The sequence below is a fragment of the Corvus kubaryi genome, unplaced genomic scaffold, assembly GCF_017639235.1.
Source record: "Corvus kubaryi isolate FWS band 111438036 unplaced genomic scaffold, C.kubaryi_AGA036_p1.0 66, whole genome shotgun sequence".
NCBI lineage: Eukaryota > Metazoa > Chordata > Aves > Passeriformes > Corvidae > Corvus > Corvus kubaryi.
Window position 1 is genome coordinate 34,470,754 of NW_024582054.1, and position 21,740 is coordinate 34,492,493.

Here is a 21,740-nt window from a genome sequence, read left to right on the forward strand (position 1 = left end):
GCAGTGGAGCTGTTACAGGCTGAGTGTCTGTGAAGGAAGAAAAAAGTTGAAGGTGATATTTTTTATATTTTCTGTATTTTTTATATTTATTACATTCAGCCTGCCACCCTGTGAAGTATCTGCGTTGCAATAGATGCAAATCACAATCAGCATTTCTCAGCCTTTCCTGTGAAACAGTAGCTGAAAGGCACAAAGTGAAACCTTGAAGGAGTTCTGTGAAGTGCTGATGTTGAGGAAAATGTTGGGTGTCAGTTTTGGGGTGCAAGGGGAAGCTGGTGCTGGTGGGACAGGTGTTAGTTTTTGTTAAACTTCTCCAGTAGTACAGCTGCATGATCAGGGAGAGTCATTCCTCAGGGAAGGCTGAGACAGAGTTTTTACGAGAATATTGGATGTGTAGTTCAGTATTTTTCAGGCAAATGCACCGAAGAACTGAGTGAAACTTCCCCAAGCAGTGGAATTTGTGGTGTTTTTCAAATACAGTGCTTGACTTACAGCCTCAGTATCTTTTCTGCACGTTAAACTTTTTCTTTGTATTTTATTTCTGATATTTTGCAACTAGATAAAAACCCACTGCCATCATTTTCTTATTCTGTCCTCACAGATCCTAATTTCGTTCGGACTTTCCTGACCACCTACCGCTCCTTCTGCAAGCCCCAGGAGCTGCTGAGTTTGCTGATAGAAAGGTGAGGAGTGATCCTCCTTTCTGAAGGCATGGAAAAGTTTTGGAATCATAGAATAGAATCCCAGAATGGTTTAGGATGGAAAGGAACTTAAAGCCCATCCAGTCCCACCCTCTGCCATGGGCAGGGACACCTTCCACTATCCCAGGTTGCTCCAAGCCCCATCCAGCCTGGCCTTGGATGCTTCCAGGGATCCAAGGGCAGCCACAGCTTCTCTGGGCCTCCCCACCCTCACAGTCAAGAGTTCCTTCCCAATATCCCATCTAACCCTCCTCTCTCTCAGTATGAAGCCATTTCCCTTGTCCTGTTACTCCAGTTCCTGGTGAGTTTTGTGCATTCAGAATACTAGAACATCCCAAGTTGGAAGGGACCCACAAAGATCGGAGATTCCAACTGCTCCTTTCCTGCTCAGGATCCCAGTGTCGAGTTTCATGTGTTTTAGTGAAGTTTGTAAACCAGTAACTTTAAAACAATGATCCAGGTTTTCAGTGCAAGCTTCCTTTTCCAAGTTTAAATGAGTTACCTGAATGATGTATGAGCTGCAGCACCTGGTGTGCCTGGGCTGTGGGTGGTGATGTTGTGAACTGCTAAACTGGCTCGTGAGAGAGTTGAGTGCACCCAATCTTGATGGAAATAAGGACAGAAATGTTCCAGGCAGTTTGTTTGAAGGCACAGACTTAAGGTAAACAGCATTTTAATGCAGTGTGTTAAAGCTGCTCTTAACCTCTCGTCTAATCTTCCCTTAATCAAGCCAGCAGGTCCTTAAAAACCTTCTATCCCAGTCTAGACATCTTGTGATGAGCAGAGAACCAGCGAATTAGCAGGGTGTGGAGCTGGGGAGGAAGGAATTCCAGGCAAACTGGATGGCAGAGGAGCGCCTGATTCTCCCCACACTGAATTTATATAAATAAATTCATATAAACTGCAGCTTCTCTCCACGTGCTGCACAGAGGGGCTGTGTTTTGTCTTCATTGCCATCAGCTCTGTGGTGCTTTTCCCCCCAGGTTTGAGATCCCAGAGCCCGAGCCCACGGAGGCAGACAGGCTGGCCATCGAGAAGGGGGAGCAGCCCATCAGCGCCGACCTGAAGCGCTTCCGCAAGGAATACGTCCAGCCCGTGCAGCTCAGGTCTGTTTGCCCTCTGCCCTGCTCTGGCAGAGGCAGGCTGGAGTGCCCTGATTGCACACAGCTCCTGGAGACACTAATCTCTGTTGGAGACTGCTGTGCTGTCGAGTAGGGACTTAGCCACGTCTGCCAGCAGCCTAATATCCCAAATCGTGTCCTGATTAGTCCCAGCGACTGCTGGAGCTGGCCCAGCTGGGATCCCCACCCACAGACACGGCGTGGCTGCTCTGCACAGCGCCTGTGGGTGAGAGATGTGGAGCTCAGAGCGGGGCTGGCCACACTCTCAATGCATTCCTTGTTCCCAGCCCTGTGAAGATAGTTCCTCTGTTCCCAGTTTTCCAGCCCTGCTGGTGTTTCACTCCCTTTCCCAGCCCCGTGGATGTGTTTGCTCACAGACAGGGAGACTCTTTGTCTGTGCTGCACATTGCAGTGGGCTGCAGTGAATCTTCAAGGTTCTTGCTGACCGAGCTAATTTGGGGAACAATTAAGCGTTTCTAGCATGAATGAGGGTAATTGTTGCCCTGATTGGGGATCGAGTCAGGAGGAGACACAGATCACAACCAGTGTTTGCTCGAGCAACTTTTATTCCTTACACTGATGAGTAGTATCAAGATGTTCCTATTAATAGCACATTAATATTACTATTAATAATATTAGTTATATTAATAGCAATTAATACTATTAATTATATAACCAGAACTCTGCTACCACACATTCCTGTTGGAGCAACAGCAGTTGACTCAAAGTGAAGGGTCCAAGGTGTTCAGAAAGTCACTTAGGGGTCCCATTTTTATCAGACACCCATGTGCATATATATATAAAAGATTAAAAAGATAAATATGTGTGCAGCCCTGTAGTTTTCCTCGACACAGGGCAGCCAGCACCTTCTTGAATGTGATCCAAGTTACACAATCTCAGTGTAACCTTGATATCCTGTGTGCTGCTGGCCTTGGACAGCTTACCAGGCCTTTGGTGTTCCCAGTTTATCAGCTCCCTTGGGTTCGGCAGGACCAGCAGCCTCCACAGTTATCAGTTCCTGGGAGAGCTGCCTCTCAGCTCGTGCTTTCCCTGGTTTTGCTGTTTTCTGGGAGCTGTTTCTGATCCATACTGTGTGTTGAAACAGTAGCTTGAAACTGTCTTACAGCTGAAAATAAGTGAGTTTGAGCTGCTGGGTGGATACACTGAGCACTTTGTACATTCCAGTGTTGTTAAAAGCGTTGACCTCTGCTTCAGAGACTCTGGGATTTGGGAAGAAGGTGGAGAGTTGAAGGTGTTTATCCCTTCCTTCCCTGCTTCCCTCCACTCCAAATCTCGTAGAAGACGCTGTGGATGTGCTGTGCAGAGCCCAGGTGTGGAAAGGGCTGGGACACAAATAAATGCATGTGAGGTCATGGGAACAAGGAGGTGCTCAGCTGCAAGTGCAGTCAGCAGATCCAGGCACTCTCTGGCTTTCCCAGTGTTCTCACCATGGGATCTCAAGGGCAGAGATGGATTAGATAAGCTCCTGTTACAGGAAACGTGGGTCAAAACTTTGCCTCTTGGAAGGTGGCATTGATTTCCAGCCTGAATGATCCATTTGGGCAGGAATTCTTCCGTGGGATAAACCTTATTCTTTACCTTGCACACTGGGAAGAGGAGAGTTAAGGAACTTTTTCCATGTGGATGTCCTTCATTTGTCCTCATTGATGTAGGGCTGATTTTTGCTCAGGTGATAAATTGCACCTGGATAAATCAAAAGTGTTGAAGGTGTGAGCTCAGCTTGTTTACTTGAAGAAGAGGCAAACCAGGTTTTTATTGTGATTTATCCTGAGTGCAGAAGACTGAAAAGCAGTTGGAGTTCACTTTTAGAGGTTGGTTTATTGGTGATTTGTCTAAGAAAGAGTAGAGAAAAATCAAGAGGAAGTTTAATGTTGTCCTTAAAGGATGGATCTAGTGCTGGATCTAGTAAGGCCTTTTTGGTCATTAAAAAATTGTATAAGTAACAAAAAACTTCGAAGCTGACATTTGTGTGTGGGAAAGAAACAATGACAATTTTACTTCTTAACAAATAGGAGATCCTAATTAGCTTTTTCATTAAAAAAAAAAACCACACCAAAAAACCCCAGGAAATGACATTAGAAATACCAATTTTATCTGATTCTGCTAAGTTTCTTCCTCTTCTGAAACCATCTCAACACTGGAATTTTTCATATTAGATTTTTAAAAAGCACCAAGCTATATCTATGCTAAAACTATTCTCTAAAACTTACAAATTAGGTTTTAAACACCTGCCAGGCTCAGTCTTTGCTCTTCTCCTTTGCCCGTGGGTATTTTGAGAGTCACCAACTACACGTTTCTGTAATTGAGTTTGTAGGATTGTGGTTCATTTCTATGGGATAAGGCATGAAAGTCCTTAAAAAGAAACGAAATTTTTTTTCCTCTTTCCTCAGAATACTGAACGTTTTCCGGCACTGGGTCGAGCACCATTTTTATGATTTTGAGAGAGATCTGGAGCTGCTGGAGAGGCTGGAGACCTTCATTTCCAGTGTCAGAGGTGCAGTAAGGGGGGTCCTGTTCCCTTCCCACATTTTGGTACAGCTTCCCAGCAGTGTGATGCTGATAGTTTTAGGCCTGAGAATATCTTTACACACATGAGTAATTTTAATGCCTTTAATTGAGCTGTTTATGAGGCTCCTCTTTACATGAGGAAGATTTGGCCTGGAGCCTAAACAGCTCCTAAAAATGACTTCAAGCATTAGGATAATACTTTAAATATATTTCCTTCTGGACAGCATGGTCATCCTTGTCTGACTGTGTAATTCAGGCTGTCACCCTCCCCTTCTTCAGAGAGAATTCCTTCCCTTTTGCTTACTGAGTTGTTTCCATCTTGATTTTTCCATTCTGAAGTTCCAGCTGAAAATCATTATCCTTTTAGAAGAGGATATTGGGCCCATTTGGTATCTCTTCTTTATGAACTAGATTTTTTTGGCAGCCTCTGTGGAGGGCAGCAGTCAGTTTTAATCCTTATCCAGGTAATTCCAGGTTTTCTTTTTCAGAGTGCCAGGCCTTACATTGGGCAACATAATTCTGACACAATTAAAAGACCCTGGATACAGAGTCACTTTTTTCCACACCAAAACTGTCAGAGGATGTGGTTAAGTAGAACTGGTTTCACATGTGTTTATTTGTCAGCTGATACAGGTGCAAAAACCCATAAGAAGAAAATAGAGAAATACAAACCTGATTAATTTACATGCAGGAATGCAGAATTCTGAGTGTATATTCAAATTTTTGGGAGTTGGTTTCACTTAATTACCAAAAGTCATTTAAAAATATAGAATTAGAGAATGGTTTGGGTGGAAAGGAGCTTAAAGCTCATCTCCTTCCACCCCCTGCCATGGGCAGGGACACCTTCCACTGTCCCAGGCTGCTCCAAGCCCCGTCCAGCCTCACCTGGGACACTTCCAGGGATCCAGGGGCAGCCACAGCTTCTCTGGGAATTCTATTCCAGGGCCTCCCCACCCTCCCAGCCAGGAATTCCTTCCCAACATCCCTTCCAACCCTGTCCTCTGACAGTTTCAATCCATTTCCCCTTGTCCTGTCCCTCCATCCCATGTCCAAAGTCCCTGCAGCCTTAGCTCCAGTTCCCAAATGTACATTTATTTATAAACTCCAAATACTCCCTCCCCAGAGATTGCTCTCTAACACTGACATTTATGAAAGAACATGGATTTCTTAAAAACCAACACTTGTAACAAGATGAATGCACTTTTCCCCACTCTTGGACTTGTAGTTTAACCCTCCCCTCCGTCAGTTTAAAACTCAACGTATTAAAAAACTTGTGTGGGTTTGTTTTTTTTTTTTTTAATGATTTCTCTTCCACAGGAAAGTCCATGAAGAAGTGGGTGGAGTCCATTGCTAAAATCATCAAGAGGAAGAAAGCCCAGGCAGACGGGGTCAGCCACAACATCACCTTCGAGAGCCCCCCGCCGCCGCTGGAGTGGCACCTGTGGCGCGTGGGGCACAGCGAGGCCCTGGACCTGATGACCCTGCACCCCATCGAGATCGCCCGGCAGCTCACCCTGCTCGAGTCCGACCTGTACAGGCAGGGCTGAGCTCTCACTCCCCTCCTTTCCATTATTTCACCAGGAAAATGCTCTTCGTTCACACCATCGGTCAAAAATACCCCGTGACTTCCAGAGTTTACAGGAAGAAGTTTCCTTGCTGTCTGCTCGATGTTAAAATATGCAAAGGAGTGGAATAAAGAGGTTTTATCTCCACATCAGACTTGTGACAACATAAATGCAGGGAGGATAATTCAGGAGTCATACAAAATTCAAATTATAAAACTCCTCTCCTGCTTCAGTGATGGGAGGTTTTGTATTAAAACCAAGCGGTTGCTGCCAGTGCTTCACCTCCCTATTTTCAATTTGTAACTCTTTTTAAGTTGTTTTCTTGCCCCTTCAGAAAATTAAACTTACTCCTTTGTCATTTTCTTATCTGAAAATGCTTCTTCAAAACCACCCAATTTCAATTAAGATAAAAATGTATTTCCCTCTGTACTCGAGCACTCGTCAAAAAGTTCTTTTAAGTTGTTTTGTATTCGATTGGGTGGGATTAGATTTGTGAAATACCAGGTCGTGATTAAGGGAAGAAATAATCTTTTAATGCAAACACAGAAATGACGATTTTTATTTGTACTGAGCATTTTGCCTCCTGTTTTGTCATTCCCAGGGCTGTGCAGCCTTCTGAACTCGTTGGCAGTGTGTGGACCAAGGAAGATAAGGAAATTAACTCCCCAAATCTCTTGAAAATGATTCGTCACACTACAAATCTCACTCTTTGGTTTGAAAAGTGAGTGCAGTGCAGTGGCATCAACCACTTTTACCCTGGATATACTTGGGGTTTGCTGGTTTATTTTACAGGCTCTGCCAAATCCTCCCTTGACTTTCCAACTCGAACATATGTAAGATGTGATTACATAAATTTGTACTTGAGATTCTGGAAAGAGAGCCAAAATCTGCGTGCTGGATGGGCTTCCTTGGAAAAATTTGATTTAATAACTCACAAAATGTCAGGTTTTATTTCTCAGTGTTTCTCAAATTCCATCTTTTGATCAGGTGCATCGTGGAAACAGAGAACTTTGAGGAGCGAGTGGCTGTGCTGAGCAGGATCATAGAAATCCTGCAGGTTTTTCAAGACCTCAATAATTTCAATGGTGTTCTGGAGATTGTCAGTGCTGTGAACTCTGTCTCAGTGTACAGGCTGGATCACACATTCGAGGTGAGTTTGGGGCATGGAAAAGGAAATGAAATCAGAATCCAGACCTGGGTCTCACACAGTTCTGGAGTGAAATCCATCGTTGGCAGCAAAGCCTCCGTGGAGTAAAACAGAAAATGAAGAATGTGAATAAAATGGTTTGAGTTTTGTATGTCTCTGAAAGGCAGCACAAGGCCTTTAAGTTAAAATCAAATGTTTAGTTCTTATTACAGACCAAATTTTGTAAATTTAAAGTTAAAATAATAAGCTGTTTTCAGTAATCTCAGGATGCACATGACTGAATTGTTGGGCTGAGAGTGCTGAAATCCAGAGCAAACCATTGACACAAGAAGTTCTTTGAAACCTGCATTTTAATTCCCAGATTTTGCTCAGAGAGCCAGGGAATTGCCTTGTATTTGCTAACCATGCTGTTGAGAAGATGTCAGATTTCCTTCCCTATTTTTTTTTTTATTTTGACAACTCAGGCACTACAGGAAAGGAAAAAAAGAGTTTTGGATGAAGCAGTAGAATTAAGCCAAGATCATTTTAAGAAGTATTTAGCTAAGCTGAAGTCAATCAACCCCCCCTGTGTGCCTTTCTTTGGTAAGTGACATCAAATTTTTTGTGTGATGTCAGTCTGAAGTTGAGTTTGCTGCAGATGTGTGGTTAAAAACTGATTTTTTTAATCAGGAATATACCTAACAAATATCTTGAAGACAGAAGAAGGGAATCCTGACTTCCTTAAAAGACAAGGGAAAGAATTAATTAACTTCAGTAAGAGGAGAAAAGTGGCTGAAATTACAGGAGAAATTCAGCAGTATCAAAATCAGCCTTACTGCTTACGGATTGAGCCAGAAATGCGGGTGAGCAGCCATTAAATATCTCTCTGGGGATTGGAGGGGGGGGGGAAATGCCAAATAATCTTCTTGTACTGGACCTAATTTTGCATGAATAGTGATTATCAAAAGAGGAGGGAGCAGTGGCTGGCAGACAACAAAGAACCACACAAAGGAGTAGCCAAAAGTGGTGAAAAACTAGATTTTAAATCAGTGAATTATGAGTATTTCATTAAAATTTTCTGTGTATGCTTATTTTTTAAATATTACTGGTGCTTTCTTCATTCAGAAATTCTTTGAAAATCTCAATCCCATGGGGAAGATACCAGAAAAAGAGTTTACAGATTATCTGTTCAACAAGTCCTTAGAGATTGAACCTCGGAACTGCAAGCAACCACCTCGATTTGTAAGTTTTTCCCTGGAATTTCATGGAATCAGAGAATACCCTGAGTTGGAAGGGACCTAACAGGGATCATTGAGTCCAGCTCCTGAGTTATTTATTTTAAATTAAATGGCTAAAATCCACTGGCCACTATGAAAATCATACATGGTTAACTCAATAAGCCAGATATATTTTCTTCAGAATTCCTCATCATGAGCTGATTTTCCAACTAAACTTGATTTAAAAATACTTCTGATGTTTGTCACTACTAAAATATATTACCTTTGCCTTATTTTAAAACTCACTTTCCCCCCCCAAACCTGAAATATTGCTGTTAAATTTGTGTTTCTTACCATATAGTCATATGATAAAATATGGAATAACAGTTCTCATTTCACAATATCAAGAAGTCTTATATTGATACTAATTTAAATATGACTTCTATACATGAAGTGGTTTTGGCAGCAGTATAAGTTAATTTCTGGTTTTCTTTTGTGCAAATATTTGATATTATTGCAAAAACTGAAGACTTTACCAGGTGCAACCTTCTTGCTGAAGAAAATCCAGTTTAATTTAAAGGAGTAGAATTTTTTTGGTTTAAAACAAAACAGCTCCTGGAGCCCAGCGTTCTTTTTTAAGCAGGAAAATCACAATTTAGAGCACTTGTTTTTTATATGTTGTAATTGCCTGAGGAACTGGAGACATGTCTAATTTTTTGGGAGTGCTATAAATCATTTTTGCAATCTCTTGTTAGAGGAATGAGTAAGATGATGTTACAAATGTGGCAAGAAAATGCCAGGAATTGCTGTTGCAAAAATGCTTCTTGCAATAATTTTATTAAAATCTTTTCTGAAAATAGGAGTCCATGTTGCCAGCCTGTCAGCTGGGCAGGAATTCTTTACAGCTCATGATTTCCAAAGAGAGAATCTCTTTGGAAGTTGTGGGTGCTGTAATGTGCTGGACTCCACTGCAGGATGGGGACATATTTCACCTTGCAAGGCTCAGCTTTGATCTGTGCTGGGTTACACCCAAGCCTAACCAGGCTGGGTTTGTCCACACAGTGACCTGGGTGTAGGAATTTTGTCCTGGATAACCTGGAGGACATGGACAATGTGTTTCCTTGGTCCTGGATGTATGGAAGGGCCTGGTGACCCTCTGTGGTTTTGCTGTTTCTGTGGTGCTGCTCTGAGGCTCTTCTGCAGCTCTGTGGGGTGCTTGAAGTAAATTTCCCTTTCCCAAGGTTGTGACTTGCTCTTCCCAGTGTTCTGTCCTGGCTGGCAGCAGAAACTGGACTCTTCCTTCTTCATACTTGTGGGGAAAAAAGATTCATTCAGCTGCATCCATAACTTGCAGGCAAACTCCTGCTGTGTAAATAACAGCACCCTTCACATCAGTTGTACCCCTGTACTGCTCTTTGAGGTGTTCTTGGGAAGGAAATACTTTTAAAAATACCTCACAGAGCCTTGGGAATGTTGCAGTATGGAATGGCAGCAGTGCCTGGGAATGCTGCAGGGTGCAGTGGCAGCAGTGCTAACAGCTTCCCTGTCCCCAGCCTAGGAAAACAACGTACCCCCTGAAATCCCCTGGGATAAGGCCCAACACGGGCAGGCACGGCTCCACCTCTGGCACCTTGAGGAGTCACCCACTGCCACTGGAAAAGGAGCCCAGCAAGATAAGTTTCAGCAGGATCACAGAGTCAGAGCATGAAACTACAGTGTCGGCACCAACCTCCCCCAACACCCCGTCAACGCCGCCGGTGTCGGCGTCCTCGGAGTTCAGCGTGTTCTTAGACATTGATCTCAACAGTTCTTATGGTAAATACATTTGATGATCATTGTTGGTGTCCCTCAGGCTTCCCAAATGTATTGGCATGTGTGCTAGCCTTTAAAAAAATAAATTGCAAAATTCAAAGTAATTAAATTAATTCCCAGCATGACTTAGATTCTGCACTTCAGGAATGTTTTACACAGGAAATTTTCACTCACATTGGCAGTAGATAAACCTCGGGGGTTTTCTGATCTCTAAGGTTATTCAAGCATTTATGTGCTGCAGTGCAGTGGTTCTGTCTGGAAATTGTTGAATGGATTTTTTTTATTTCCCAGGTAACAACAGCATCTTCGCTCCTGTGAACTTGCCTCAGTCGAGTGAGTGTTGGAACTCTGTTAAATATTTAACTCTGCCTTCCCTGGGTTCAGGAGAGCTCAATGGGAGTTAAAATCTGAAAGCTGGGATGAGAATGTGGGCTGCATTCAGAAGGGTTCCTTTTAGATCAGATGTCCAGTAAAGAATGTAAAGCCTAAAATTTAAACTGCTGGTTTAGTTTTGGTTTGGTTTGGGTTGGGTTTTTATCTCCAGGCTCTCACTTGATTTTCCTTCTATTTTGAATGTCCTTGATGATTGCTTTGTTTGACTAAAGCTACAAATGAAGCCATTTGATAATCTCCACTTAGTGAAAATAACTGCTCTGTTGCTGGGAGAGAAGAGGCAGTTTTTGTACCACACCTGTGAGGGATATCCTGCATTCACCTGTGTTTTCAGCTTTTCTTTTTACTTATTCCACATGCTTTTTTAAAAATATGATTAATTTAATTTCCTACTGGAGAGCACAGGCCTGATGCAGACACAGAGCTCAGTGCACTCCTAAGACGAAAAGCAAAGGCGTGACAGAAATCACAAATACAACTTGGGGGTTGTGTTGTTTCTTAATATGAGGATTTTTTTCTCCCTCTGTAGAAACTCACTTGGAGTTCACTTGATTTATTTTCCTGTCCCTCAGCATTGCCTGCTGACTGCTGATGCCTATCTTTGATGCTGGACATAGGAGAACACTTTGTGAGGCCTAGATCTGATTAAAGCAATCAATTAAAGAATTTCATGCTGATGAAGTTACTGGTTCATGTTGCTGTGGAGGACAAAGATCTTATTTGAGTTGCTTCGAGTTTGGCTTGATATTCCAGAGTGTGTTCCTCAGATATTGCACAAGGAATAAAAAATCTGCTTTTCCCTCTCCAGAGACTTTCTTCAGCTCCTGGGGGAGTTTCCCTAAACTGAGTGATGAGCCTCAGAACCCTCCTCCACTTCCTCCACGAAAAAAGATGGATCAGGATGCTTCCAATGCTAAGGTATTGCTGTCCTGCACTGAGTAGCTTTGAGGATAAATCAGGGAATATCTAGAATCATTTAGTTTGGAAAAGACCTTTAAGATTGTCAAGTCCAACCATCGATCCAAAAAGGGCCTCTGTCAGTCCAGAAGACTTTGAGATGCAGAGCTCCAGTTGCCCTTTTTAAAGTTTTGGATTCACTCTTCTAGGAATTTCAGGAACATAATGGTCATATTCCCATCAACGGTACAGCTGTCGTGTTTCTGACAGCACCACTAGCAGAGGTCAGGAGAATTCATCATCTGTCCAAGATTGGCTCTTTATCCAAACATCTGGACAAGGGAAGTGGCTTTAAACTGAAGGAGAGTAGGTTTAGATGGGTTATTGGAAAGGAATTCTTGACTGTGAGGGTGGGGAGGCCCTGGCACAGGGTGCCCAGAGAAGCTGGGGCTGTCCCTGGATCTCTGGAAGTGTCCAAGGCCAGGTTGGACAGGGCTCGGAGCAAGCTGGGCTAGTGGAAGGTGTCCCTGCCATGGCAGGGGGAGCAATGGGATGATCTTTAAGTTCCCTTGGAACCTAAACCATTCTGGGATTCCCTGCTCTCCATTTCTTACACCTCCTTTTTCTCCACGATTCCACAGGGAAATTCCAAGCCGGATGACGATCCTCCAGCAATTCCACCTCGGCAGCCGCCGCCTCCAAAGATCCAACCTCGAGCTCCTGCTTACACCACCCCCCTGGAGCAGCCCCTGCACAGCCCTCCTCCTCCACCCCCCCGGGACCCTCTCCCCGACACCCCGCCCCCGGTGCCGCTCCGGCCGCCCGAGCACTTCATCAACTGCCCCCTGAACCTGCAGCCGCCGCCGCTGGGACGCTTCCCCCGGGATCCCGAGTGGCTGCGGGAGGCCGGCTCCGGCCCCAGCTCTCCGGGCACCCCTCCCAGCACCCCCTCTCCCCGGGTCCTGCGCCGCTGCTGCGTCATCAGCGCCAGCCACAACAACCTGGCCCAGCTGCCCGTGCCCCCCGTGCCACCCCGGCACAACTCCAGCCCTCAGCTACCAAAACTGCCACCAAAGACTTACAAAAGGGAGCTCTCCCACCCTCCTTTGCACAGACTGTCTTTGCTAGAAAATGCAGAAACTCCTCAATGACCTTAGCCATAGTAGTCATTGACACTGGAATAGTATTTGTAAAGTTCCTCTTTTTTTTTTTTTTTTTTAATTTATTCAAAAAAAAGAAAAAAAGGCAGTGTATTTTAGTATTTTCACAAATTATGCTCTTAAAGTGCTGCTGATAAAAAAAAAAAAAGGTTTAAATTGGAAAAGAATTCAGACTACACACACTCCAGCCTGTGTGGTTGGACAGCATTACCCTCAGGTGAGCAGCAGCATTGCCTTGGTTCACGTCCTCAGTGCCGACACTTCTGCCAGGACACAAAATAGACCTTTTGCACTGTAAACGACACTAAGTGAATTTAAACTGACATCATTTAATTGCACTGAGCCAAAAAAAAGGTGCGTCTGTGGAATTTTTTTCAAATTTGAGCACTAGTGGCCTTTTTTTTTAATTAAGGAAACCCAGCAATGGGATGATCACACTAAACGAGGATACAGAGCGTCACGGATTTGAAACCTCCAGCCACTTGCCTTGGTGTAAGGCTGGAGGTTCCTGAGTGACAGCTCCTGTTCTGGAATATTCTCATGCCGTGTCTTAATTGCCATTGATTTGCTGCTGAAGACAAAGACAAAACAGGTTGAAATCTAAGTACCAAAATATTCGGTTGGTCTTGGTTATTTGGAGAAAGGATGAAGGAGGAGTACCCGTCTGGGATATTGGGGAGGATCCCGAGTACTTCACGTGCATCTTGTTCAGATGTGCCTTTTTTGTTTTGGTAGGCGAAGGTGTCTTAAGCTACAGAGTTTGTCTACTGTTGTGGAGAACAAAGCTATGCGCCTGTACAATTGTTTATATTGTATATTTACAGATATGCTAATCACATGTATAAATTGAAGTTGACTTCGAGGCCTATAACACAGTCTGCTACTCCTGGGATTGCATCCGGCCAGCAGCGTTTCCTCTGGCTTGGGAACAGTCTTGCCTTCCAGACCTAATAACTCCTCCTTTAGATCTACACTTACTCGTGAATCCACTTTGGAAATTGGTAGCATTTAAACCAGCAAACACTTAAAGCTTTATTAAACTTTTTAAACTGATAAGTGAATGGAACTTTTCTTTGCCAGTCAAACTCCCGTGTTTGAACTGGTGCGAGAGTGAGTCGGTTTTACTGGTAGTTCTGTAGCAGCATTTATAAAGTGGCCTTCACAAGCCACATTTTATTTACTGGTTTGTGGCCTTCTACTGTGCTTTGTATCAGAGTTCTTAACAAGATTAATAAATCACCCCAGTCTTAATTTTTAAGAGCTTGAGCAGTGCGTGTTCCTTGCAATGACAAGGTTGGGAATTGCATTTTTGACAACACAAAATGCCCCAATTTTCCATGCTGCTGGTGTCACTTTGGCTCTACTTCTGCCTTTGAGGGTTGGGCCCATCCCAGGCTTCCAAATCAGACTCCAGTTCCTCATTGGTCTGCCTAAACTGCTCCCATTGCGTTGGGCATTCCATTTGGAAAATTCTCCTTCTGGGAAAGGAGAGGAGAGATATGACTGAGGAGAGATGTTAATTAGAAACACCCTGAGTTGGAAGGGATCCACCAGGATCATCGAGTCCAACTCCTGGCCCTGCACAGGATCACCCCAAGAATCCCAGAGTTTTCTCCTGGGAAGATGTATTTATTTTTCCATCTGTCTCTCGGACAGTCTCTTTCTACTGCCTGTCCCCTCCATGCTCCGTCCCTGAGGAAGAAGAGAGGGGTGGAATCCATCCACACAAGGGGCGGAACACACATTCTATAGGAAAGCTGCTTCATTTTGCTAAAATAAGGTTCAAGAAGTCCCAAATTTGAGATGCATGAACTGGGAGTGCAGGTAGGAAATGGACAATGACTTGAGAAAGTGGAATTCTTTAGCAGATTCTTTGCACTCTTTTGAAGTCCCCACCGGCAGCTATTGCTAAACAATAATATTTTTTCAGACTTTTGTGTGTTGTTGATGAGGAAAAAAATTCTCTCCCACATTTTAGAATGTACAGATGTCAGCTTTATGCCTTCCTGTACAAGTGTTTATGCTAGAACCATTTTGAATATTCCATAATAGAATATAACACTGCCATGGAAAATGGTCAAGGCAGCGAGATTCCCACCAGTGTGGTTCAAGGAATGCCAAGAGAGCAATAAATTAACATTTCGGTTACTTCATAATTAGAGGGATAGGTAAAAAAAACAACAAAAAAACTGCTGGAGGGGAAAAATGTGAAGTTTGGGTTTGAAGTTAGCTTTTGTGGGAAAAGGCAATTCCCTCAGAAAACAACTTCTCAAAGAAGATGAGCCTCCCTTCAAGAGGAATCTGCCGACCACCACGAGGCCTCTCATTGGTCTAAAAGAAATGAAATAAACTAATAAAAACCCCTTTCTTCCACATACCCAAGGGGGGTGAAAATGTATTTTAAAATGTTGATGCAGAATCGATTCAGTTGTTTGATTAAAACCTTTTTTGTGAGTTTATTAAAACCTTTTTGTAGGTTTGTTAAGATCTTTTCTGTAGGTTTATTAAAACCTTTTTCACAGGTTTATGAAGACCTTTTCCCATAGGTTTAAGACCTTTTTGTACATTTATTAAGGCCTTTTTAAAATTTATTAAAGCCTTTTTGTACGTTTATTAAGATCTTTTTTGCAGACTTACTAAGACTTTTGTAGGTTTATTAGAACTTTTTTTGTAGGTTTATTAAGACCTTTTGTAAGTTGTCTAAGGGTGGTTTATAAGAAAACCTTCAGGAGGGCTCAGGCTGGAGCTGCTCAGGAGGGATGAGGGAGCGGCTACAGGGAATGAGGTCCTGACGGCTCCGCGCTCCTTCAGGGACACGGCTGGAGAAATCCTCGAATCACTTCAGCTGGAAAAGTCTCCATGCTCAAGGAGCGGAGCTTCTCCCACCGCCGAGAGCAGGCAAATACCGCCGTCCCCTCACGGCCCTCCCGCCATTTCTTCCCGCCGGGCGGGACGGGGCGGGGCGGGACGAGGATGAGGAGGGGCCGCGCCGCCTCAGAGCCGGGGCTATGGCGGGTTTCGTGAGGGAGCTGGAGCGGCGGGACGGGCCGGCGCTGCGGCTGGAGCAGCGGGCAGCCGGCGGCGTGGGCTGCGTGGTGTGGGACGCCGCGCTGGTGCTCGCCAAGTTCCTGGAGACCGGCGCCTGCCCCCTTGCCCGCCGCCACGTCCTGGAGTTGGGTGCGGGCACCGGCGCCGTCGGCATCATGGCAGCCACGCTGGGGTGAGCGGGAGCCCCTGCTCGGCGCTGGCATCTCCCTCAGACCCTTTCGATTCCTTTAAACCCTGTTTTCTATGCTGTGCGGAGCGTCCCCAGCCATTGCGTTATTCTCTAACCCCGTGCTTGTGTTACAGGGCGAACGTGACGGTTACGGACCTGGAGGAGCTGCAGGAGCTGTTGATGGTTAATATTGAGAACAACAAGCACCTGGTCACAGGGTCCGTCCGAGCCAAGGTACTGAAATGGTTTGTATGAGCCTTTATTTAATGTCTCTGTTCAGCTTTAACGGGGCTCCTGGGTTCCGGTTGAGAAAGAGTCGGTTTAGATGGGATATTGGGAAGGAATTCCTGGCTATGAGGGTGGGGAGGCCCCTGGATCCCTGGAAGTGTCCAAGGCCAGGCTGGACCGGGCTTGGAGCAGCCTGGGATAGTGGAAGGTGTCCCTGCCCATGGCAGGAACTGGAACAGGATGGTTTTTAAGGGCCCTTCCAACCCAAACCATTCTGGGATTCCGGGGTTCTGCACTGTCTTCATTAAATTGCCAAGTAACTTCTAAACACTGCTGTGAGAGGGAACCTTAATATGAGAACACAGTAGTTAACTTTATGCTCAATTTTTTTAGTTGTATGTGTTATTACTAAAGCTTATTTTCACTTTTTGTTGGTTTTTTCTTGTTCTTTTTAGGGGTGAAGATGTAACAGAATTTCAGCCTCCCCCTGATTATATACTCATGGCTGATTGCATTTACTATGAGGAGGTAAATGAGGGCTTTGCTAAACCCCTACAGAAAGGTTCCTTGGGAAGGGGGTGGAATCAATGTGTTCAGTATGAGGAGTATCCAGATAAATATGGTGCTCATGTCATGGTCCCTGTGGTTTAGAGGAATATGTAGAACAAGACTGGAAAAGGCATTTTTAATAGATGTAAGGCCATCTGAGATAGAACCAGAGACTATTTTTATGTTAAAAATCCCAAATTGGATGTTTGTTCCCCCTCTTTGTCTTTTTTTTCCTTTTTTTTTTTTCCTTTTTTTTTTTTTTTTTTTACATTGGGAATGGTGAAGCAAAATGTGAACTCTTGAAATCATTGGTAAATGAAATTTAAAAGGGCTACATCTGCTGTTTGGGTTCTCCTCACACTTTCCTTGGGAAGGCACGAGGGGAGAAATCCTGCTCTAGCTGAGTGGTTGTTGTAGTCTGCCTCGTGTCCTCAGCTGGAGCTCTGTAGGATGTGCACAGAGGGCTGAGGGAAGCTGCAGGAAAAGGGAAATAACCTGAAAAGCCCCATGTCCCAGTGCCCTGCCAATGGCTTTAGCAGCCCCTGCCACTGAGTCCCCTGCCTGTTGGTCCCATTTCCCTGCATTGTGGTCTGGATCTGAGCCATACTCCAGGAATAACTGAGAAAACTCTCACTTTTGAAGCACACCAAGTAATACTCATTGTTGTGTGCCTCAAGGAACATCCCACTCAGCAGTGTGGGATGTTTCTGGCTTGTAATCCAGTTCAGTTTCCTTGGTCAGTTTGTGAAACTCTTCTCCTGTGAGTCCCCCTTTCTCCTCTGCTTCCCAGCTTTCCCCCCCATGTTCTTCTTGTCCCAGTTAAAGTACTAAAAATAACTCCCTGGAAAGCAAAACTGGGAAGTTCTCTCTTGGGTGAAGACTTTAGCTAGAGGGTATTGTAACCAGTGAAATGAACTTGAAATCCACGTGGGAAATGTTTAACCTTTTTGGGCAGTCCTTGGAACCGTTGCTGAAGACCCTGAAGGACCTGACTGGCCCTGACACTTGTATCCTGTGCTGCTATGAACAGAGGACTATGGGGAAGAACCCTGAAATTGAGAAAAAATACTTTGAAGTAAGTGGTTTTTAACACATTTTTCTTTTAGGCTGTTCCATTGAAAGCAGAGGGAAAATACAAAGTTTTGCTCAGGAACTCAGAACTCTCTCCTTAGTGATAAAGCTGCTTCTGGAAAAATTCCTTCTCTCTACTGAGAGCCCATTAATAGGTGTTTTAATTGAATATTCCAGCTGATCTTGTGTGCAGGTGAGGAAAAGCAACACAGGGAAACACCTGTGTGGGGATGATGGTCAGTGCAGATTAACTCTGCACCTGTGGTGGCTGTTGAAAAGCAGCTCTTGTGCTGGATTATATGTAATAACTATAATACTGCAAAAAAAGGGAAAGGGTTGAGAATTCCAGGGGCTCGGTAGGTGTTAATCAAAGCACCTGTTTGATAATTAGTGCCTCACGCTTTTGTGGGGCCCTGGCTGTGAGGAGGGCTGAGCTCGGCTTTGCTGAGGTGCTGCTCCCACAATAAACACAACAGGTGTTGGTGTTTCTGGCTGATTTCTGCTTTTTCTGTGATTTATTTCCTTCCTTGGCTTGCCAGGTTTAGCCCAGGCAATCTGAGCACATCCCAGAGCCGATGCTGGGGGGTTTTAGCCTGTTTTTTTTCTCTCCCTTTCAGTTGAGAAGGTGGGCAGGCAGGCAGGTGCTGTGGTTTGGCTTAGCACTTCAGGGATTAAAGGAAGCAAAATCATGGATTCACAGAATTCATTTAGGTTGGAAAAGTCCTCTGAGATCATCAAGTCCAACCATCCCCCAAGCACTGCCAAGGCCACCAGTAACCCATGTCCCCAAGTGCCACATCCACACATCTTTTAAATCCCCCCAGAAGTGTTTCATCACAAACTTAAATAGATTTTTCTGGAGCGTTGCAAGGTGTCTGTAGCTTTGCGTTGGTGCTGGAGTATTTAAGATGAGGGTAAAGGGGGGGAATGTCTGGAATGGTTGTGGAGGCCTTTGTGGAACTGTTCTGTGGGTTCTCTGGTAACCAGCTGCTTCAGAGGGACTTCGAGCTGGAAAAAATTCCCCTGGATAGGCACGACGAGGAGTATCGGAGTGAAGACATCCACATCATGAACATCCACAGGAAGCAGGTGGTAGGTCCACAGAATCCCAGAATGCTTTGGGTTATTGGGAAGGGACCTTAAAGCTCATCTTGTTCCACCCCCTGCCACGGGCAGGGACATCTTCCACTGGAATGGTTCGTGGCACCAGTGCAGCAACTGCTGCCAGGAATTCCCAGAGCTGCTGTTTCCTTGGCACAGCGTGAGCGTTCCAGAGGTGGAGCTCCAGACTGACTCTGAAATGCTGTTAGGAGGACCCTGTGGAACCACAGCCCCCATCCCTGCTGTACAGAGGAGCTGCTTTGTTCCCAAACAGGGTGCTCCAGGTGTCAGCCTTCTTCAGCATCACCTTTGAGCTTCACACTTCTCCTGCTTCCATGCTCTGGTGGGGTGGGATCTCCAAACTGGAGTTGGGAGGCACCAAAGTAATAAAAGTAAAATGCCCAGTGCTGCTTTTGGCGCTGTGGGCTGTGCCACCCTCTCCCCAAAACCAGGCTCTGGATGTGATGCTCAGCCAGGATTGCTTTGATCGTTTCTGGGTTAATTGATGCAGCGTGAAGAAAATACTTTGCATATTGTGCTGACATAACGTGCAGGCTCAGCTCTTGAACAAAACCAGGCCACTTAAAAATCTGTCATCTTTGTGAAAATCTCTTGACAGAGTTTCCCATCGTGAGGTCTCTGACCACAGGATCTGTCCCCTGGCAGAGCTCTGGAGAAGGTGGAGAGGGGATGGGATAACACCACAGAGGGACTGTCTGCAGTGTGGTTGTGACTCATCTGCACCAAGCAGCTTCTCGCTGGCGGACTTGGCACGGGGCTCGGCAGCCGAGGTCTCGGACAGCGCCTTCCGGCAGGACAGCTGCGGGCTGGCCGTGTCTGCGGGCGCGGGGAGGCGGGGAATGGAGCCGAAGCGATTCCCGGAGCAGCGCGGGGGGCGTGTGCCGGTGCCTCTGCTGGGCAGCTGCTGTGGGAGCGGCGCTGCCGAGCGCTCACCGAGCCCATCTGCGGGCACCGCACCGAAACCTCCGCGAGGGGAAAACCGGGAGCGGCTCGACCGGCCGGTCAATAAAACTTTGGCACGGGAGATGGGTGTTGGATGGTGGGTTGTTCTTTCATCCTGCGGTTCCTTTGTCATTCCCAGCGCTCCTGGGAGGCTCATTCCGGGAGCTGGGTCGTGCACAGATGAAATGTGCCTGTGCAAAATCGTTCTGCCTTTTTGTTTTCACCTGCGCTTTTCTGGTGTAAAGAACTGCAGCGTTCAAGTTTGACACCTTCAAGTTATTCTGGTGAGCAGGTTCCTTGTGGCTGTCGGTGTTTCTACCTCTTTGAGCACAGTGGTGGCTTGGAGGAGGGATTTTGCAGGAATTCTCACTTTTCTGTGGTGGATGCAGCTGTGGAAGTTGGGTCTGTGACAGAGGCACGAGTTACTGGGGCTGGGTTTTCTCCAAAAAACTGGTGGGTTGGGAAGAGTTTTGTTTGCAGGCTCCCAGGAGTTTTCTGCACCTGCCCCAAGTTCAGGCTCCCTTTTTCTCCATTAAGAGAATTCCTTGCAAACTTCCCACATCCTAAAACACTGTCGTGGCTTGCCGAGTGCAGCAGCAATGATTAGCGAAGGCGAGAACCTAATTTGTCAAACCACATGTGTTATTTGTTACCTCGTTATGAAAAGAGCTCCTTAATTACCCCGTGACCTGCAGGAAGGGATTTACTGGAATGTTTATACCAACATGGCTTCCCAGGTGGAAGCTCTCACTCCAGAAAAATCAGGAAAATACCCCAAATCCCAGCAGTGGTGGGATGATGTCCCAAAGAGCAAAGGGATGGCGTCACACTGGGACACTCTGGCACCCTGCTTGGTGGTGGGGGTGATGCAGAGAGGAGCAGCCTTTCCCAAGGGTTTGGAGCTGATGGAATAACTGTTTTATCTACAGGACGTGTGGTATCAGCACTTCCTTTTGCACAGGGCTCGGATCCCTTCTTCAGAAGAAAAAGGGAGGAAGTTGTGCTTTTTCTTCCCTGCTGGCTGCTGTGCTGCTGTGCCCTCAGCTTCGGGCCTACAGCACTCGGGCTGTGACTGTCCCTGGGTGACAGGGACCTCGTGGGAGGGGGCTGGGCTCTGTCACCCCGTGCGTCACCTCCCGTCACCGGCTGCACCCAACGATGGGGTGTAAAACCCAACTGCTGCTGCTGCTGCTGCTGCTGCTCCGCAGCTGTGGAGAGGAAACCGCCGCTAACCAGGGCAGCAGGGAGGGGCTGCCTGTCCCCAGAGCCACCACGTGAAACAGCTGCTTTTTGGGGAGAAAAAAGGGCTTTTGGAAAGGGGGATGGGATCCTCCTGAGGCTCAGCTCCACCGTGTCATGAGAGGCTGGTGGCTGCCTGCTCTGAACTAGGAGAGGGTGTGGAGCCCTCATGGAAAATGGGATGCGAGGGAGGTGGTGATCCTGGTTCTTGCCAGCCTCTCTCTTCTCTCACCTGTCCTGTTTGTCCCAGTTGGATTTGTCCTGATTCCTTGGAGAGAGAGAGAGAGTGTTTTGGTGCCACTTCTGTTAAACACAGGGGCTCTTTGGAGAAGTCTGGCTGTGACAGAGTCAGGCTCTGCCCAGCCTCTGGGGCACAGCAGGTGCTTTGGAGAGCTATCCCTGGCAGTCCCTCCTGCCATGCCAGCCCAGATCTGTCCCAGCTTCTCCACATAAGAGAGCTCATCCCTGGGCTCTACCTTCAGGCTGGCTGTGGTGGGAACCAGCAGCACCAAATCCACCACATCCCAGCTGAGTACCCAGCCTGTGCCTCACCTTGCTGAGATTTGGTTGCATCCTTCCAAGAGAGAGCAGGAAGGTGTTGCTGCTGTGCTGCTCCTGTGCTGCTGCTGTGGGAGCTGGTTTGGTGCCACAGCAGAGATGTTTGGGAGTCTGAGGCATTTGCCTAAAGTCATGCTTAAATCCTGGATAATTTTCTGGCGTGATTTCAACACCAGCTCAAGTGATGGGAAACTGTGTGGGCTGTGGGTGCGGAGGTCATGCGTGATTTTCCTGGGAGAGCCGTGATGCTCCTGTGCTGGGTGAGCCCACAGCCCTGGAGGGTGGCTCTGCCC

General features: G+C 46.0%; 2 protein-coding genes across 4 annotated transcripts in view; both read left to right on the plus strand.

The window, feature by feature from the left end:
• Positions 1–13,779, plus strand: part of SOS2 (SOS Ras/Rho guanine nucleotide exchange factor 2) — a 41,236-nt gene extending 27,457 nt beyond the window's left edge. The window contains exons 11-23 of the mRNA XM_042048155.1: positions 602–683; positions 1,685–1,807; positions 4,234–4,337; positions 5,669–5,888; positions 6,518–6,637; positions 6,904–7,066; positions 7,528–7,645; positions 7,733–7,905; positions 8,168–8,284; positions 9,813–10,074; positions 10,363–10,404; positions 11,273–11,382; positions 12,003–13,779. Coding sequence (XP_041904089.1) covers positions 602–683; positions 1,685–1,807; positions 4,234–4,337; positions 5,669–5,888; positions 6,518–6,637; positions 6,904–7,066; positions 7,528–7,645; positions 7,733–7,905; positions 8,168–8,284; positions 9,813–10,074; positions 10,363–10,404; positions 11,273–11,382; positions 12,003–12,512 — 2,144 coding nt within the window. The 3' untranslated portion in view covers positions 12,513–13,779. The remainder of the gene's footprint in view (positions 1–601; positions 684–1,684; positions 1,808–4,233; positions 4,338–5,668; positions 5,889–6,517; positions 6,638–6,903; positions 7,067–7,527; positions 7,646–7,732; positions 7,906–8,167; positions 8,285–9,812; positions 10,075–10,362; positions 10,405–11,272; positions 11,383–12,002) is intronic.
• A 1,721-nt stretch (positions 13,780–15,500) lies between these two features.
• Positions 15,501–19,732, plus strand: VCPKMT (valosin containing protein lysine methyltransferase). 3 transcript variants are annotated; one of them, XM_042048157.1, is made up of 6 exons: positions 15,506–15,741; positions 15,873–15,983; positions 16,422–16,494; positions 17,471–17,590; positions 18,574–18,678; positions 19,307–19,732. In XM_042048157.1, the coding sequence occupies exons 1-6, from the start codon at positions 15,530–15,532 to the stop codon at positions 19,319–19,321; spliced, it is 636 nt and encodes a 211-aa protein (XP_041904091.1). In that variant the 5' UTR covers positions 15,506–15,529; the 3' UTR covers positions 19,322–19,732. The 3 variants fall into 3 exon arrangements, with proteins under 3 accessions (XP_041904092.1, XP_041904090.1, XP_041904091.1); XM_042048158.1 differs by lacking the exon at positions 18,574–18,678 and having other exon boundaries at positions 15,501–15,741; XM_042048156.1 differs by having other exon boundaries at positions 15,504–15,741; positions 18,574–19,732.
• Positions 19,733–21,740: the final 2,008 nt, after the last annotated feature.

Coding starts and splice junctions, on each gene's coding strand:
- VCPKMT (XM_042048156.1), top strand. CDS start 15,530: ATGGCGGGTTTCGTGAGGGAGCTGGAGCGGCGGGACGGGCCGGCGCTG. Junction 15,742..15,872: donor ATCATGGCAGCCACGCTGGG/GTGAGCGGGAGC, acceptor CTTGTGTTACAG/GGCGAACGTGACGGTTACGG. Junction 16,495..17,470: donor ATTGCATTTACTATGAGGAG/GTAAATGAGGGC, acceptor CTTTTTGGGCAG/TCCTTGGAACCGTTGCTGAA.